Genomic DNA, 20,151 nt, shown 5'->3' with positions numbered 1-20,151 from the left:
ACAACGGATTCTGATACAGTGTTTTCAAACAATAGAGTGATCCAAGATGAAGTTTATAAGTAGATATATAGACATGGGAAACCGGGGAGGGTAGCTACCTACCAATTGGATTAGATCCCATGCAATTGATCATCCACATATTACGTCACACCAAATTTCAGGTTTTTGGACCCCCCCCCCCCCCCTATGTCACGCTTTTTTGTATCCCTTTAACAGGGCTTGTCACATTTAGTATGACCCCCCCCTCCCCCTTACACTGTGACGTAATATATGGATGACGCCAAAAACACGTGAGTTGATATGTTAGAAACGACATAAACAAAGATTAAATAATAATCTAATATATAAGGCATAAGAATATAATCTGTAAGGAATTAGGAGCCTGATAATAAATTAACAAGATTTATTGATCCACGTGCCGGAGACGATATCAAGGAGAATGAACCCTGAAGTTTTTTTTTTTTATGAGGAACAGGTAAACCATTTGACCACAATCTCACCTGATGGAAAGTGCCGATGCAGTCTAGGATGAAGCATGTTTACCCAAAAAATGTCTATTCACTCTTGATTTAAAAAGATCCAAATTATAGTGGGTTGGAAATAGACATGCAGGAAGTGAGTTCCACTCCTTAGCCGTTCGCATGATAAAGCTAGATGCAAATCGTTTAGTGCGAATCATTGGCAAGGAAACGACGTAAGGGTGAAATGCAAGTCCGCGCCTAGTCCCGCGTTGACAGAAAGGAGACGGGGGGATTAGATTATGTAAGTCCATCGCACACTCCCCAAAATGTATCCTGTAGAAAACCGATAAGCATGCCACCTTCCTACGATGTACAAGGCTCTGCAGTCTAGAATCAGTTAGTCTCGTATCACCAATAAGCTTCCTAGCATGTTTGTCAATGGAATCTAAAGCGGCCAGCTAATATTTGGCGGACCCATCCCAAAGGTGACTGCAGTACTCCATACAAGATCGGACTTGAGCTATGTAAAGCTGGAGAAGCTGTCCCGGTGAGAAGAACCGCTTGACCCTGGAAAGGATGCCCAATCGACTGGCTGCAGATTTAGCAAGAGATTCTATATACGCCCCAAAGCCCAGGTTAGGCGAGATACTCATGCCAAGTAGCTGAAGGTGGTTAGATATCGGCACAGACACATCCCGGAAAGTCAGAGTCAGGTCAAAAGGACTCCGTTTTGCAGAGAACAGACACGCCTGCGATTTGGTAGCGTTGAATTTGACCAGGTTAGCATCACCCCAATCAGACACCGCGCTGAGTGATGAATTCATACGATCTACCAAAGCTCGTCGACAGGACTGGACCGCTTCTTTATTAGCCCGCGCGCTGGAGAGATATCTGTCCGCTACAGTGCTATCATCGGCATATCCAAAAATACCTGGGACCAACATGTCGTTAATGTGTAGCAGAAATAAGGTAGCGGACAGAACCGAGCCCTGAGGAACGCCAGCATTAAAGATGAGTAGCATGAATCAGAAGGTCACCTGTCGAACGACCCCCGCGGAAGCCATACTGAGAGTCGCTGAGTAGGTCGTTATCTTCTAGGTACTGTAGGAGTCGCTTGTTCAGTACGCGCTCCATAATCTTGTAAAGTATGGAGGTGACTGAGATGGGTCGGTAATTGGCTGGGTCTGACTGAGCGATTACCTTTTTTGGGTATAGGTTGCACGTTTGCAAGCTTCCAGCACGTAGGTACTACACCAGTTTTAAGTGACAGGCGGTACAGGCGTGTTAAAATTGGAGACAACTCGGCTGCACAGTTTCGCAAGACAATACCAGGGATTCCGTCAGGGCCACTGGCTTTATTCACGTCCAGAGTTCGCAGTATTTTGAGAACTTCCTTTTGATGGATATGAACATCACACGTGAATGTATCCGTTTGGGGAAGCACGGGTGGAAGTTTACCGGCAGGGTCTAGTCGTGAATTCTCGGCAAAAAGAGAAGCAAACAGGTTAGCCTTCTCTTCAGACGTAATTTGTGCCAGCGATCCGTCAGATTTGACAAGGGGGGGCAGTGAAGGGCGGCAAAAGTTTCCCTCGACCGCCTTCGCCAGGGACCAAAACGCCTTACTTCCCGGAGGATACGAAGCTAGTTTGGCACCAATACGACGAACATGGTCAAACCTGGCCTTGCGAAGTTGCTTCTTATAGGATTTGGCGGCTTTATTGAAGTCCTTTTTCAGGTCATGAGTGTTCGGTGCCTTACGCTTACGAGCGTTAGCCCATTTTCTGTAAGCAAACTGTTTGGATTTCTCAGCGCGATCACAGTCAGCATTGTACCATGGGCGAGCTTTGTAGCCGGTGGGAACGACAGAGAAGGGAATAAAATACTCCATACCCTGGTGAATAACTTCGGCTATTTCGGAAGCGCAGGACGAACAGTCGTCCGAAGAAAAGCAGGTGGCGCGCCAAGGATACGACGCAAAGAAGTGCCGCATCTCATCCCAATCCGCCATCTTGTATTTCCACACTCGTCTTTCACCGCAAGGGCCCTGATCGTGTGGGGAATAAACGGATACAGCCTTGACCAGACAGTGGTCGGAAGTCCCTAGTGGAACATCAACCACTACAGAGTATTGGTCTGGGTTGGTTGTTAGCAGCAGATCCAAACAATTGGCAATGTGAGACTCAACGTCAGGCACTCTAGTGGCACAGCTAACCAGCTGTGAGAGATCAAACAAGATTGAAAATTTATGTGCCTCTCGCTCAGCGTGGTCAGTCGTTTGGTACGGGAATAGCCACTCTTGGTGGTGCGCGTTAAAATCCCCAACGACCACCAACTCCGCCATAGGGTACCTCTGGCGAGCTTCGTCGGCCGCATCAGTCAGGTAGTTGAACAGCCTTGTTGTCTCAGAGTCTCCGCTATGCGATCGGTATATACATGCGTAGACGATCTGGGCTACGCCGGTATCCACCCAAACCCACAAGACAGAAAAGTTGGATTCCTCAAGATATTTAAGACGCTTAAGGCAGACATCATCGCGAGCAAACACGCACACTCCAGCGCGGGACAGAAATCTGTGCTCCAGAGTGTACCCAAGGTAGTACGTGTTGACTGGACATCTGATTTGCGTTTCGGTGAGAAACAGCAGATGCGGTTTGTCAGTCTCTAGGTGGTGGTGGACTGCGTCGATATTAGAGTGCAGGCCTCGAATATTAGAGAGGTGCACTTTGAATGGGAGGGAGTGCAACCGCTGTTGAAATCTACTTTTCCTTGTTTTGTTACTTGTTATGCATGTTTTGGCAGTTTGAAAGGGAAGAAGAGCGAATAGACTAGGAAATACAAGTTGCGCGAGGTAACTCAGCCATCAAAACAAAAACACAAAATCAAGAGTGCCACACGTAAGTTTCCAGGTCGGAGACTGCGGGGACGCCCGAACCCCCCAGAAATGGCCACCTGGCCCTCCCATCCGGTCGCCAACCGGCAAGGTGGAGCCGTTTCAGGATTTTTCGCTAGTTGGCGTGGCAGCATTTCACGGGTGGCTCTCCCATTACTTGGGCCCCCTACTACTAATATTTATAATATTATTAATAAAATGTCTATGTCTATGTCTATGTCTACCTGCGGTCGGCCAGCGGTGCACCGTGCTTCGGATCCCGCTAGCCTCCAGAACTGGACGCTCGGCGCGGCACACATGACCAGTATTAAAACTGTATAAAGGCCAGAAGCTACTGCTCAGACGCAAAACCTCAGAGGCAATCCACAGACTTCATGACGGAACACGGTTACCCATTATGGCGCCATGGCTTAGTCTGAGGGGTGGTAACCAGCCACGGCGTAATGCCTACCACCCGTAAGATTTGTCACTCGATTAGCACCACCCGGGGGTCACTTGTAGGGATTAGTAATTATAGGGTAAGCTCCTACGGAAGTGAGTGACACAACCCCCGAAAGTGGGGGTAGCAACTAGCAACAAAGACCTGAATCTATTACAAAGGCCGTAGTAGGTTCAATCTGATGATCTATATGAATCTGAGCATACCACAAGGCTCTGCCCTTGGAAATACCCTGTTTCTAATGTTCGTAAACGACCTTCCTACCTCTGTTACCAAAGGCATGACGGTACTGTTTGCTGAGATTGCTAACGCATGTAGCCAACTCCACGAATGGTTCTCGGCAAACGGACTCATTTTAAATGTGAAAAAATCAAACGTGCTGTTGTTTTCAGCCAGTAGTCAGGACCCGTAGCCGAATGGCATTTCTGCGACGTGAAACGAAATCGAAACGCCGCAGAAAGGTAGTCTTAGTCTGGCTCTTTTTTTTAGTATGAATAGGTAGACGTGTTTTCAAGAGCCATTACGAATCGTCTCGCACGCAAGCTTGATGACTTCCAGCCTCCCGAACAAGCCGGTTTCCGAAGAGGCTTTAGTACCGTAGACCACATCCATACGCTTCGTCAGGTCATACAGAAGACCAAAGAATATAACCTGCCCCTCTGTTTAGCATTAGTGGACTACGAGAAAGCCTTCGATTCGATCGAAACCTGGGCTGTACTACAGTCTCTCCAACGGTGCCAAGTAGACTACCGCTATATCGAAGTGCTGAAGTGCTTGTACGAGAGCGCCACTATGTCAGTCCGACTCCAAGACCAGAACTCGAAGCCCATTCCGTTGCAGCAGGGAGTCAGGCAAGGAGATGTCATATCTCCTAAGCTGTTTACTGCTGCACTGGAGGATGTCTTTAAGACTCTGGATTGGAGAAGGCTAGGTGTCAACATAAACGGCCAGTACCTCACTCACCTTCGATTGGCGGACGATATAGTAGTCTTGGCTGAGACCATGGAGGACTTGAGTACGATGCTCGATGACCTCAATAGAGCCTCCATGCGAGTTGGTCTTAGGATAAAGATGGATAAGACGAAAATCATGTCCAATGCCCATGTAGCACCAGTTCCCGCTACAATTGGAGGCTTTACACTCGAAGTTGTAGACGATTATATATACCTAGGACAAGTTATCCAATTAGGTAGGTCCAATTTCGAGAAAGAGGTTAATCATTTTTATATATATAAATGTAAGCGATAACTCCATTATAACCGCGATTCCAGTAGTAACAAATATTAGCGACCACTACGGTGTCCGTATCGCGATTGAGCGCAAGTGCATGTCTCCGTCCCCCGCGCGCACGCGCCGCGCCCGAACCTACACCGCCGCCTCTAGACTCGCCTTCGCCCAAGCCGTAGCCAGCGTAGATTGGAACGAATTGTATAACAACAAAACCACCATTGATGACTTCGCATTCGCAATAATCAACATTATAGTGAATAAAATAGAAATCTGCTTTCCATTTAAAACTAAATCAGTATTTTCTAAAAGCACAACATGGATTACGGATGAAATTTACAATATGAAACGTTTGCTGTTTGACTTAATTCAACTTAAGGACAAGTTTCCCGGCGAAACAGATATCGTGCAAAAAATTACCGACCTTAACAGTAAGTATGACAAACTCACGCGTAACATTAAATCAGACTACTACGCGAACAAAATAAATAATAACGAAAATAAAATTAAAGCCATGTGGAATATAGTCAACATAGAGACAAATAAAATCAAAACCTCTGCGGTTGACTACACTGATATCATCAAAAAATCAGATGGCACGCAATACTCAAGCAAATTAAATCTATTGAATGCCATGAACGAGCAATTCGTATCCGCCGCAACGCAGTGCGGCGCCCCGCCTGCTCAGCCTGCGCACGCCCTCGGCCATCTATTGCGCGCGTGCGCCGCTGCCGATCGCTCACTAAGCTTCAAACACTTCTCACCAGTAGAAGTATACAAAATTATAATAAAGCATATTGCTAATAAACCCACCCAAGATCTGTACGGAATTTCGGTCGAACTCTTGCGACACTCGGCTACTTCTCTTGCACAACCCCTGTCTATGCTGTTCAATGAATGCCTGAGAATTGGTAAGTATCCGAGATCCTTTAAGGAAGTAAAAGTTAGCCCACTGTACAAAGGGAAGGGGAAGCAAGACGATCCAAGTTCATATCGTCCCATATGCATCATTCCAGCGGTGGCAAAGGTTTTCGAGAATGGACTGACTAGCCGTCTAGCCCAGTTCCTTCTGGATAACAATTGCCTATCAGAGCGCCAGTACGCATACAGACCGGGACGATCAACCACAATGATGGCTCGCGAGGTGGTGCGTCGCGTGCTTGAAGCGCGGGAGGGCAAACTTGAGGTCGCAGTACTCTTCTGCGACCTCTCGAAAGCCTTCGACGTGGTTGACCATGGACTACTTACTTCGAAGCTCCATCACTATGGCATTCGAGGACCTGCGCTTTCCCTCATGTTAGACTTCATGGATAAAAGGATGCAGTACGTGTCGGGGCTAAGGGGCACATTAAATTCACAGGGGCTGTCGGCCGCCATCGGCGTCCCACAAGGATCGTCCCTGTCAAATGTGGCGTTCTCCGTCCTAATGAACGACCTGCCTACAGCAATTAGTGGGGCTGAGGTCTATATGTACGCGGACGACGTTGCGGCTATTGTAACCGGTCCGACCATCGATCAACTAGAACACAATCTGAATGTAGTGGCCGGACAGATGTTGAACTGGTTTGAAAAAACGGCCTCATTTTAAACCTAACCAAAACGCATTTCATCCAATTTGATTTGTCTGGCCGCAAGCGCCGTCCGCTTCATGTACGACTCTCTGGCGGTACCATAGAGCAGGTTAAAAGCACCTCCTTTCTGGGTTTCCATATAGATCAGGGCCTAACATGGGAGAGCCATACTGAATCCTTGTGTGGCAAATTGGGAAGAGCTTGTTACGCCCTAAGCAGACTGACGCCAGTCCTCCTCTTCAGGCAGTCCGCAGCTGTTACTTCGCCAGCATACAGTCCATCATTCAGTACGGGCTTGAGTTGTGGGGACGTGCGGCCGATTGGCAACGTGTATTTCGCCTCCAAAAACGAGCTGTAAGAGCAATCTCTCGAGTTCCATGGCGCGAGTCTGCAAAGCCTCTTTTCACAAAGCTGGGGATGATTACGTTGCCGGGTCTCTTGATACTGCAAACTGCCGTATACACGCGAGAGAATCTAGATAAATACCCCAAGAGGGGAGATAAAAGCGACCGCATCACGCGATACGGACACAAACTAGCGGCGGTGCCCCGTAGCCTAGCAAAGACGGCTAAAACTATACACGTTATGGGTCCCGCTGTGTATAACAACTTACCATCGGTAATAACAGATGCACCTACTATGACAATTTTCAAAAACAAACTCAAAACTTGGCTTGTTGAGCAGTCGTTCTACAGCCTTGATGAATTCCTGACTAGTAAATATTAATTATATATAAGCCAATTGTAATAACAATTACTTGTATAGTAGATACGTAAGATGACATGTAATTATATATTATCAATAAATTATGAGTATGAGTATGAGTATATTAAAGGAAAAAATGGAAAAATTTACGCTTCCGGCGGGACTTGAACCCGCACCATTTTTGCAATCCGTGCAATGCTCTTACCAATTGAGCTACGGAAGCCACGCCGGACTTCGCAAATCTTTCCATGCCTTTCCTTTTGTACACACGTCTTGGGGTGACGTCTAGCGCCATCTACCGACAGACTATTACATCTTGTGTAATTTTTCCATTTTTTCCTTTAATATAAAAATGTTAGAATCGTTAGCAGACGTTTCTGCTTAATAAAAATTAAGAGGTTAATCGTCGAATCCGACTCGGTTGGGCAGCGTTCGGGAAGCTACGATACGTCTTTTCGTCCGGTGGAGCCTATTTACTCTACTTACTTTAAAGAGACTTGCTTTAAAGAGACCTGGATTGTACTCATGCGGAAACACAGACTCAGGCAGGGAGGGCATTCCACTCCTTGGCGGTTCGCAAATACGCAAGAGCGATAGAGATAGATAGCCACGAAAGAGATATTATCGTGAGCGTTTTGTGAGCGTTTGCACATTCGGCTACTCACACAGGTTAACATTCCCCAGTCGCGATTTCCGATACCGCGCTGTGACTCGTGCAAGTTCCTTGATAAGATAAGACAAGATACATTTATTGATAAAAATTAACATTTTTTACACGTCAGAATATTGGTTTTGCTATTGATGCCGGGCTAAAGTGGAAAGAGCAGGTAGACAACTTGTGTCAAAGACTGGGCAGTGGGCAGTGCTGTATTCGCATTGCGCAAACTTAAGCCAGTAGTTTCCAGTGATGCATTGCTCCAGATATATTACGCCTATTTTTTTCACTTATGTCCTACGGTATCATTCTGTGGGGCAACTCGACACATTCCGACAGAGTGGTTAAACTGCAAAAGCGAGCCATACGCGTATTAGCAGGTGTAAAATCAACCTTTTCAAGGATTATAACATTATGACGCATTACTCTCTATATGTGTATGAAGTCATAATGTTCACACGCCGCAATATAGACAGTTTTCAAACGGTCAAATAATCCTTGTAGAATGAATTTTGATTATGTTTTACAATCTGACGATCTTTTTGTGAATTTATGTAGAGTAAAGTTAAGTAAAGTTTGCCAAGACATTGTTCCTTTACTATACGGAGCTAATCTAGTCGCGCTCAAAAAAAAAGATGGCGGAATACGACCAATTGCTGTCGGAAACACATTTAGACGCCTTACATCCAAAATTTGCTGCCGCGAATTTCATTCCCGTCTCACAAGTAAATTTAAACCTACCCAGCTGGGCTTTGGGCTTAAAGGAGGTTGTGAAGCGGCAGTTCATGCGACCCGCACATTTATAGAGAGCCAAAATTTTGAAATTCTTGTCAAGGTTGACGTAAGGAACGCATTTAATTCCATAGACCGAGGTATCCTACTGTCCCAAATTGAAAAAGATTTACCAGAGATTCATGGCTACCTTTGGCAATGTTACGGGACCACCTCAAAGCTCATGTATAAAAACAGTGAAATACTTTCTTGTGTGGGATGCCAGCAAGGTGACCCACTAGGGCCCGTAATATTCAGCCTGGCCATCCGCCCCATCATCACTCAGCTCACATCGGACCTAAATTTTTGGTATTTAGACGACGGGACAATAGGTGGTAGTAAGTCTTCTGTATTGGCCGACTTAAAAACTATAATCGACCGTTTCTCAGAAATCGGCCTTTCAATCAACTTCAGCAAATGTGAAATTTTTATTTCAGAAACAATTCCAACCAATACCCGCTCCTCTATAATCAATGACATTAACCAGCTTACACCAAATATCACCTTATTATCCCGCGAAACACTAACACTCTTAGGCGCTCCCATTTTGGTTGAATCTATCCCGCAATCTGTAAATTCCAAAATAGAACAGTTCTTTAAGTGCTCCGACATATTTTTCGAAATCAACCCACACATGGCCCTCTACATTTTGCGATTATGCCTTTTTTCGCCAAAATTTTTGTATATCCTCCGATGCGCCCCAATTTGGAAATTCCCAGTACTTACTGCAAATATCGACCAAATCCTGAAAGACTCCGTTGGTAAAATCCTAAACACAACTTTCACATCTTCCAGTTGGTCTCAAGCTACCCTTCCAATCAAATACGGCGGACTTGGTATCCGGTTGACAGACAGCTTAGCGCTCCCGGCCTTTTTGTCTGCGTGACATCTTAATTTGTTAAATACCATGTTATTTTCAAGGATAAATAAATAAATCTATCTATCTGATGTCACCCTTACGTTGTCGACCTGCCTTTCATTCGCACGAAGAGGTTTGCCTCTTCTTTCCTAATGCTAAGGAATGGAACATGCTCCCCTCATCTGTATTCCCGGACGAATACAATCTGGGTGTATTCAAGTCAAGAGTGAATAGGCTATTACTGAACCAATGAGCTACAACCTCGGCCTTGTCGTCACTTTCCTTCAGGTGCGACTAAGGTCAATCACTGGCCAGTTTATAATAAAAAAAAATCTATCCCTCGACTTTTTTGGTTTCTCAAAAACCAAATACTATTTCAATCCACTAGACTAGACCACCACTGATCATCACTTTTAAGTAAAGTTCAGTCTGATAACATTAAATGTGATTGAGTTTAGTAAAACGTTCCACTTTATCGATCGCTATTAAAGCCGCTTTTCAGGTTATTCATACAAAGATACAAGCAAATCCCGTCTTTATAGCAATCGACTAAGTGCGACGTTTTACTAAATACACTCACAAATAAACTTACAACTTACCAATCCATGAGCCTGAGGCAGTATCAAGAGGAATGAAGCCTGAGGTTCTAAGTTGAGGTAACAGCACAGATGTAAAGCCGACGACGAGGCCGTGGGACATAAGGTTCAATGATACGCCTGACGTCACGAAACACTGAAAAACACAATATGAACCAACAAAGTGTTACGCCGTGTCTTGCGTGGGCGACGGTCGCGCGACCGGCGCGCGACCGTCGCCGTCGCGTCTCATACTTCTATATCGATAAGGTTTGATTTCGTATGCGTCGCATCGCCGTCGCGCGACTGCGCGACCGTCGCCCACGCAAGCCACGGCGTTAGTGTTTTGAACTAATAGCTTGTAATTGGGCCATTTTTTTTCAAAGTTTTTAAGCGATTAATACACAGAATCGCGAGCTCTTTCGATCTTGATAGGAGAAAAAAATGTCCCAAGATTTCCATACATTTTTTCGAACCTTCCATTCCGTTATCGCCATACAAAATGTATGAAAAAATGGTAACGGAATGAGAACACAACTTGGGACACTTTATTTTCTCTAATAAGAATTGAAAGAGCTCGCGATTCTGAGTGGAAACCACATAAACATTTCCAAATCCAAAAAAAGAGGGGTAATGTAATGTAATGTTAGTTTCTTTTTATCCGTAAGCAATTTTCTTGTAAATATGTTTGAATTTCACCGGGGACGACAGGGAATAGTTTATTTGGATAATGTTATGTTTTTATTCTTATTCGTTATTAGGTATTGTTCTGTATTGTAAATAAATAAATAAATTATATAAATTTTCTAAACTAATTAAGGCATCTATTCATATTTAGTGAATATGTTAACATAATCGAAGGCATTTGGGAAGTATTAATTAATTATTATTAATCAAGTTTTGTCTTGATGTTACAAGTTATGATTTTTTGAAAATTTGAAATTTGTTTTTTGGCTCTCCTGAAAAGTAGGTCTTTGTCCCTTACGACATTTGAAATTTCCAGTGCCGATAGGTATGTGTTAATATTGACAAATATTAATATTACTGCCATCTATCGGAGAATGAACCAAAAGTGTCGGTATCTGCAAAGACATATGTAGCTCCGTATAGACGGAAAAAGTCTAAGAAAAAAACGTACCTCAAAACCATAATGAAAAAGGTACGGTGGCCAAGATGGCGTTACACCTTTGGGGAACGCTCGGCTAGATGGCGCTAATAAAAATATTTGACATTTTAACATAAATCAAGCTAAGAATATGGGCCACATTTTCAAAACTGAGGTTCAATTGTTTTCAGCTTGTGTCGAGAGATGGCAATCTATATCTATGCACTGTGATTAGCTGATTACACAATATTTTACTTTGACAGTAATTCTCTATAATACTCAATCCTCTTTGGTATCTGAATGATACAGCGGTTAATCCATACTATCCATCCATCCATTCCATACTATTCCATACTATTCCATACTATTCCATACTATTCCATACTATTCCATACTAATACTTACTTACTTAATATTATAAATGCGAAAGTAACTCTGTCTGTCTGTCTGTCTGTTACGCTTTCCCGCTTAAACCACGCAACCGATTTTGATGAAATTTGGAACAGACAATCTTTAGACCCTGAGACAGAACATAGGCTACTTTTTATTTCGAAAAAAAGGGATGAAGGGGTTGAAAAAGAGGTTGAAAGTTTGTATGGGATTTCTTAATTTTAAATTATAAAACCATGAAACTTTATATTTTAGCACTTGATAAGAAATCATTAAACATATATTTAAAGTCACATACAGGTCGAACGCGATTAATTAACATTATTTTTACCTTTAAAATAAACATGGTGGGAAATAAACATTAACTAAAAGCGGGTAGATTATATTTATTTGTCTACCCCGAACATTTATATAAATTAATATCGGGTAGTTTTGTGTTGTTTACATCTCCGGTGACATTTTGCTGGGACGTCAGTCTTCCGCGACCACGGCCAGTGCAACCTGGCCGAAACGTTGGGAAAAAAGGTAAAAATAATGTTAATTAATCGCGTTCGACCTGTATGTGACTTTAAATATGTGTACAAAGCGCGAGAACTTAAAGTGTTATATCATTAAACATCTTGATAAGGGATAAGGATAGGGATAGGGCTAGGGATAGGGATAGCGATAGGGATAGCGATAGGGATAGCGATAGAGATAGCGATAGGGATAGCGATAGGGATAGCGATAGCGATAGCGTTAGCGATAGCGATAGCGTTAGCGATAGGGATACGGATACGGATACGGATAATATGGGTATCGTTAGAGGGATACGGATAATCGGTCGGCGGTCTCTTACAATCAATGTGCTCTAAGACGATCGTTGTTTGCTTGCTTGAAGATTACGTTTGCGATAAGTATAAGCAAAATGTAAAAAATTGTAAGGGATAATAGAAAAAAGTACTTTTTACCCACCGATCATAGTGTCGAAATACGGGCTATGTGGGATGTTTATAAAGGTTTCCCCAGCGTATATAGAATTACCTACGCTGTGGTCGATGTGTAATATTTCTACAATCATTGCAAGCAAAAGTATTATGTGCAATCGAAATAATCGCAGATAAATATACCTACAGAGAAACCTAAGGATCCAAATGAAAATATTAATGAATACTTTTATTACGCGGGCGAAGCCGCGGGTAAAAGCTAGTTCTCTATAATACTCAATCCTCTTTGGTATCTGAATGATACAGCGGTTAATCCATACTATCCATCCATCCATCCATACTATCCATCCATCCATACTAATATTATAAATGCGAAAGTAACTCTGTCTGTCTGTCTGTCTGTCTGTCTGTTACGCTTTCCCGCTTAAACCACGCAGCCGATTTTGATGAAATTTGGAACAGACAATCTTTAGACCCTGAGACAAAACATAGGCTACTTTTTATTTCGAAAAAAAGGGATGAAGGGGTTGAAAAAGAGGTTGAAAGTTTGTATGGGATTTCTTAATTTTAAAAGATAAAACCATGAAACTTTATATTTTAGCACTTGATAAGAAATCATTAAACATATATTTAAAGTCACATACAGGTCGAACGCGATTAATTAACATTATTTTTACCTTTAAAATAAACATGGTGGGAAATAAACATTAACTAAAAGCGGGTAGATTATATTTATTTGTCTACCCCGAACATTTATATAAATTAATATCGGGTAGTTTTGTGTTGTTTACATCTCCGGTGACATTTTGCTGGGACGTCAGTCTTCCGCGACCACGGCCAGTGCAACCTGGCCGAAACGTTGGGAAAAAAGGTAAAAATAATGTTAATTAATCGCGTTCGACCTGTATGTGACTTTAAATATGTGTACAAAGCGCGAGAACTTAAAGTGTTATATCATTAAACATCTTGATAAGGGATAGGGATAGGGATAGCGATAGGGATAGCGATAGGGATAGCGATAGCGATAGCGATAGCGATAGCGATAGCGATAGCGATAGCGATAGCGATAGGGATAGGGATACGGATACGGATAATATGGGTATCGTTAGAGGGATACGGATAATCGGTCGGCGGTCTCTTACAATCAATGTGCTCTAAGACGATCGTTGTTTGCTTGCTTGAAGATTGATTACGTTTGCGATAAGTATAAGCAAAATGTAAAAAATTGTAAGGGAGAATAGAAAAAAGTACTTTTTACCCACCGATCATAGTGTCGAAATACGGGCTATGTGGGATGTTTATAAAGGTTTCCCCAGCGTATATAGAATTACCTACGCTGTGGTCGATGTGTAATATTTAAGAGCGCTATGACAAAAAAGGCGATATATTGTAAAATGCACAATATTTATCGACAAAATTGTACACTTTACTCATACTAAAAGACAGTGAAAGTACTTGTTTCAGTTAGAACATCTTATTAACTGTCGGTTAAATAAAAAACATATGAAAAAAAAAGCTTTTTCAATTAGTAATGATTGTTTTTCTGATGCTCGTTTAGGAAAAACCGCGTGAAGCACAGAATTCGGAGCTCTTATTATGTACAATTTGATAAGATCACTCTCATAAATGAGGTAAATTTAAGTTCCAAATATCTTGTACTTAAGGCCCATTAAACAATATTTATCATTTAATCCTTTGAAATTGAGAAATTGAAAGTAAAACGAACTCAATTTTGTCTTGAAAATACATCGAAACAAGTGATCATTTCTCCGAAAATCTACATGTTATCGAAGTTATTTTAGTATATAAATAATCTGCACAATGTGCTTAAACTGCTGTTATCCATTTGTCGTTATAATATTTTATCATGATTTTTTGCCAATTTTTTGAAAACTAGCCTTCCTGTCGCTATTTTACCGGCGACGGACGCCTGCGATTTCAGTGCCGCGCCGGAGCTCGAGCAGGTAAGACGTATGTCGCTTTGGTCTCCGAGTTTTCATCGCAAACGTCGAGAATATTTATTGTTGTGTGGGTCGGACGCCTTGTTTCTACACGGGCTATCCTCGCATTGTGTGTGTGTAAACAGCGACCAACGAATTTGATCCTAGATCCGTAAATATTTGCTTTTGTAATACTTTGTTATGTTTGAATGTTAAAGTATTACAACGTTGTGATGATAAAAATGTGAAAATTACAATACGGTCAAGATGATAAGACACATCAAGATGGTACTCGGGATCTGATGATGGAGCCAGAAGGTGGTCACCAGTACCAGTGAACCATGTAAGTAAACGACTTCGTGTTTAGGCTCGTTGGGTTCGTCTCAACAAGACCTTTGACAAGAGGTGGTACTCAGGGTCTGATGATGGAGCCAGATGGTGGTCACCAGTACCAATGAACCATATAACTAAACCCAGAGATGGGGAAATCGTAATCGATTCCGGATTACACGATTACTTGATTTTACTTTGTAATCTGACACTACTGGGTGTCAGATTACTTGTAATGTAATCAAGTGAAACGGTAAATTACCATTACATGTAAAGGAATCACTAATCATCTATACAATCATTACTATTACCAATAACTCGGAATCATAGTCGATTCAAAATAACTGAAATTATTGACTTGATTACTTTCAGATTACGAATATGTAGTACCTCAGATTGCCGACTGTCACTTTGACACAAAAGTCATCATGGGTGTCGTAAAATAGGTTTTAGGGGGTGCTGATTCCAAAATTAATGACCAATGTGGAATCTGACATTGCTGACTGTCACTTTGACACAAAAGTCGTCATGGGTGTCGTAAAATAGGTTTTAGGGGGTGCTGATTCCAAAATTAATGACCAATGTTCAATCTGACATTGCTGACTGTCACTCTGACACAAAAGTCGTCATGGGTGTCGTAAAATAGGTTTTAGGGGTGCTGATTACAAAATGAATGACCAATTTGGAATCTGACAGTGCTGACTGTCACTTTGACACAAAAGTCGTCATGGGTGTCGTAAAATAGGTTTTAGGGGGTGCTGATTCCAAAATTAATGACCAATGTGGAATCTGACATTGCTGACTGTCACTTTGACACAAAAGTCGTCATGGGTGTCGTAAAATAGGTTTTAGGAGGTGCTGATTCCAAAATTAATGACCAATGTTCAATCTGACATTGCTGACTGTCACTCTGACACAAAAGTCGTCATGGGTGTCGTAAAATAGGTTTTAGGGGGTGCTGATTCCAAAATTAATGACCAATTTGGAATCTGACATTGCTGACTGTCACTTTGACACAAAAGTCGTCATGGGTGTCGTAAAATAGGTTTTAGGGGTGCTGATTCCAAAATTAATGACCAATGTGGAATCTGACATTGCTGACTGTCACTTTGACACAAAAGTCGTCATGGGTGTCGTAAAATAGGTTTTAGGGGTGCTGATTCCAAAATTAATGACCAATGTTCAATCTGACATTGCTGACTGTCACTCTGACACAAAAGTCGTCATGGGTGTCGTAAAATAGGTTTTAGGGGGTGCTGATTCCAAAATTAATGACCAATGTTCAATCTGACATTTCTGACTGTCACTTTGACACAAAAGTCGTCATGGGTGTCGTAAAATAGGTTTTAGGGGGTGCTGATTCCAAAATTAGTGACCAATTTGGAATCTGACATTGCTGACTGTCACTTTGACACAAAAGTCGTCATGGGTGTCGTCAAATAGGTATCCGGAGGTGTTTGAAAACTAATGACCAATTTGGAATCTGACACTGTTGACTGTCACTTTGACACAAAAGTGATCATGGGTGTCTTCAAATAGGTTTTCATGGGTACTGATCTCAATATTAATGATCAATTTGGAATCTGACATTGCTGACTGTCACTTTGACATAAAAGTCGTTATGGGTGTCGTCAAATAGGTTTCCAGGGGTACTGTGCAATGTCAGGTTCCAAATCGGTCATAACTTTTTAAATCATTTCATTAATTTTGGAATCAGTACCCCCTAAAAACTATTTGACTACACCCATGATTCCTTTTGTGTCAAAATGACAATTAGCACTGTGAGATTCCAAAATAGTCGTTAATTTTGGAATCAGCACCCCCGGAAACCTTTTTGACGACACCCATGACGACTTTTGTGTCAAAGTGACAGTCAGCAATGTCAAGATTCCAAATCGGTCATTAATTTTCAAATCAGCACCTCCGGAAACCTATTTGACGACACCCATGATGACTTTTGTGTCAAAGTGACAGTCAGCAATGTTAGATTCCACATTAGTCATTATTTTTGGAATCAGCACCCCTAAAACCTATTTTACGACACCCATGATGACTTTTGTGTCAAAGTGGCAGTCAGCAATGTTAGATTCCACATTGGTCATTATTTTTGGAATCAGCACCCCCTAAAACCAATTTTACGACACCCATGACGACTTTTGTGTCAAAGTGACAGTCAGCAATGTCAGATTCCACATTGTTCATTAATTTTGGAATCAGCACCCCCGCAAACCTATTTGACGACACCCATGACGACTTTTGTGTCAAAGTGACAGTCAGCAATGTCAGATTCCACATTGGTCATTAATTTTGGAATCAGCACCCCTAAAACCAATTTTACGACACCCATGACGACTTTTGTGTCAAAGTGACAGTCAGCAATGTCAGATTCCACATTGTTCATTAATTTTGGAATCAGCACCCCCGCAAACCTATTTGACGACACCCATGACGACTTTTGTGTCAAAGTGACAGTCAGCAATGTCAGATTCCACATTGGTCATTAATTTTGGAATCAGCACCCCCTAAAACCTATTTTACGACACCCATGATGACTTTTGTGTCAAAGTGACAGTCAGCAATGTCAGATTCCAAATCGGTCATTAATTTTTAAATCAGCACACCCGAAAACCTATACTCGTGGTATATGCACTTGAAATGTGAAAGTGAAAATGCTAGAATGACATGTAAACCACGAAGTTGTATAGTCATATTGTTCATTGGTATTGGTGACCACCATCTGGCTCCATCATCAGACCCTGAGCACCACCTTGAAGTAATTAGAATTGTATTTGTCTTATTTTATCATCATATTAATATATACTTTACTCTAATACTTATCATATAACAAAAGCAAATATTTGGGATGGGATCTACTTTTATAATTATTACTTTAATTTTTTAAATAAATTTTAACATAATTGATATTATTTCGCGCTATATTCTCGTATTTTCGTACAAAATAATGTTTATTAGAAACCAAAAGTTTATATCGAGATAGTAGATTGTGGTTGTTATCAAAATTCCATAGAAAGGATCAAGATTGTTTTGTCCATTATTGTAGTGCGAGCGAGTGATAAGACGTGCTAGAAAGGGTCGGCATATTGGGCTCGCGCGGCGGGTAAAATACCTAATTTCGCCGACGCCGACGCCGAAATGTTATAACGCTCTTAACCTACCGACCATAGCGTCGAGATACTGGCTATGTGGGTTGTATGAAGTTTCCCCAGTATAAATATTTATATAGGTAAAATACATACATATTCGTACCTACTACCTACGCTGTGGTCGCTGTGTAACAATTCTACAATCATTGCAAGAATTTCTTTTAAAACAATAGTAATATGTGTAAGGTACAGTCAGCCAAAAAAGTGGTTTACCACTTTTTGATCAATAGAGTCGAAAAGTGGGAAACCACTTTCATGGCTGACCGTACAGCAAATAGATCAGTTACAATGGCCCCCCCAGTCGAGAATTGCCCCGCTTTACCTTAATCGAAATAATCGCGGACAGATGTACCTACAAAGAAACCTACGGATCCAAATGAAAATCTTATTTTTTGTAAACGTTTCAATAAGAATACTTTTATTACGCGGGCGAAGCCGCGGGTAAAAGCTAGTTAAATAATAAATAAATAAATAAATAAATATTAAAGGACATTCTTACACAGATTGAATGAGACCCACGGTAAGCTCAAGAAGGCTTGTGTTGTGGGTACTCAGACAACGATATATATAATATGTAAATCTTATATACATAGAAAACATCCATGACTCAGGAACAAATATCTGTGCTTATCACACAAATAAATGCCCTTACCGGGATTCGAACCCGGGACCGCGGCGCAGCAGGCAGGGTCACTACCGACTGCGCCAGACCGGTCGTCAAAATTCATGTTTTAACGAACCTCCTTTGTCATAGCTAAATCTAGGCGCCATAACCACAAATTCTTTTTTCTAACCCTGCAAAAACGACGGACGTGTCTGTGGTCTGTCGTGTCACGTGTGTGTCGTCTGTAGGTGGTTTCAATTTTGTATTTTTGTTTTTTTTTTATGTTTGTTCCAAGATATCTCCGTCGTTCTTTACTAGACCGATTTAAAAAAAAAATTTTTTTGATCGAGTGTATATGCATACAGATTTGTCCCATTTTTATCAGAAGCCAGTTATGATGATGGTATCATGGAGAAATCGAGGGAACTCCTCAATTCTGAAAGGCATACATATATAGTGATTTTGTGTTTTTATAATAACAGCTTACATTTACGTTCAGGACATTGACATTTGGTGCAGTGGAACTTCTGATGATGATCAGAACGGAACTCTTCGAATCTAAACGACACACTATAGTGACTTTCGTATTTTTATAAGAACAGCATGCATTTAAGTTCAGAACAGTGACATTTATTTGTCAGGGGATTTGTTCTCTTTGTTATGCTTACATATTGAGTTTTCAGGTCAAATTTTGTCAAGCTCGATTTCTTATAATCGGATATCGGATTCATGAGAAATTGAGGAAACTCCTCAAACCTTAACGGTATACGTAGGTATATTAATTTGTGTTTCCATCAAATAATCACAGATTTACATTAAAAGCAGTTTAAAAAAATACCTACACATTTCTACATAATCCAACATTCGCAAGTACCTTTCACCAGAACCCCAATTAGGGGCGGTGTTTTTTTTTCTTCTTGAAAATTATATAAAACGTACGTAACAAACTCTCAATAAAAGAATAAATATTTAATAACGTCAAAGTGTCTTAACAAAGTGGTCCTTCGAACCGCTCGGTCGTTTTTGAAACAAAATAGTAAACAACGTTCGCACTTTATATTGTTACTTAACGTCGCGAGTTTTTTTTTAAGGTTCACCGATGTCTGGCTAATAATACTTAGTTAAATGAATAAAATAAATAGCATAGGACATTCTTAAACAGATCTACTACTGATTAAGTTCCACGGAAAAGTTCAATAAGTCTTGTAATGTTGGAACTTGAAGAAAAATATTTAAATACAGTATATATACCTAGAAAGTACCCAAGACTTGAATATATGTGAGTATTAATTCGTTTTAATCCATACCCATAGATAGGTAACCCTATCGCCGGACGCCGCGCACGTGCGGCTCGTTTCTTTGTAAGAATTTTGTAGGTATTTAAAAAGGCGGCATTTCGTGAACATCAAAGCAGTGGGCCTTCTGTACTTGTACTATTATATATTCTGTGCGCTTAGTTACTTTAGTCGTAGACAGCAGCTACTAATATCCACTCATATCTGCATCACGATCATAAAATATAGATATTTTCGGAATAAA

At 41.4% G+C, this 20,151-nt stretch overlaps 1 protein-coding gene across 2 annotated transcripts in view; it reads right to left on the bottom strand.

Annotated features, from left to right (window-relative positions):
* The window catches only part of LOC125237573 (facilitated trehalose transporter Tret1-like), a 43,293-nt gene that overhangs the window by 20,527 nt on the left and 2,615 nt on the right, over positions 1–20,151 (bottom strand). Inside the window, exon 2 of one of the 2 annotated variants that reach the window (XM_048144702.1) lies at positions 10,178–10,310. The exons of the other annotated variant lie outside the window; for it this stretch is intronic. Within the exon in view, the coding sequence (XP_048000659.1) occupies positions 10,178–10,310 (133 nt within the window). The remainder of the gene's footprint in view (positions 1–10,177; positions 10,311–20,151) is intronic. 2 annotated transcript variants of the gene reach the window in all.

This window comes from Leguminivora glycinivorella, chromosome 21 (genome assembly GCF_023078275.1).
Source record: "Leguminivora glycinivorella isolate SPB_JAAS2020 chromosome 21, LegGlyc_1.1, whole genome shotgun sequence".
In the NCBI taxonomy this organism is placed as follows: Eukaryota; Metazoa; Arthropoda; class Insecta; order Lepidoptera; family Tortricidae; genus Leguminivora; species Leguminivora glycinivorella.
Note: the sequence above shows the minus strand (reverse complement) of the source record. Positions and strands in the feature narration are given on the sequence as shown.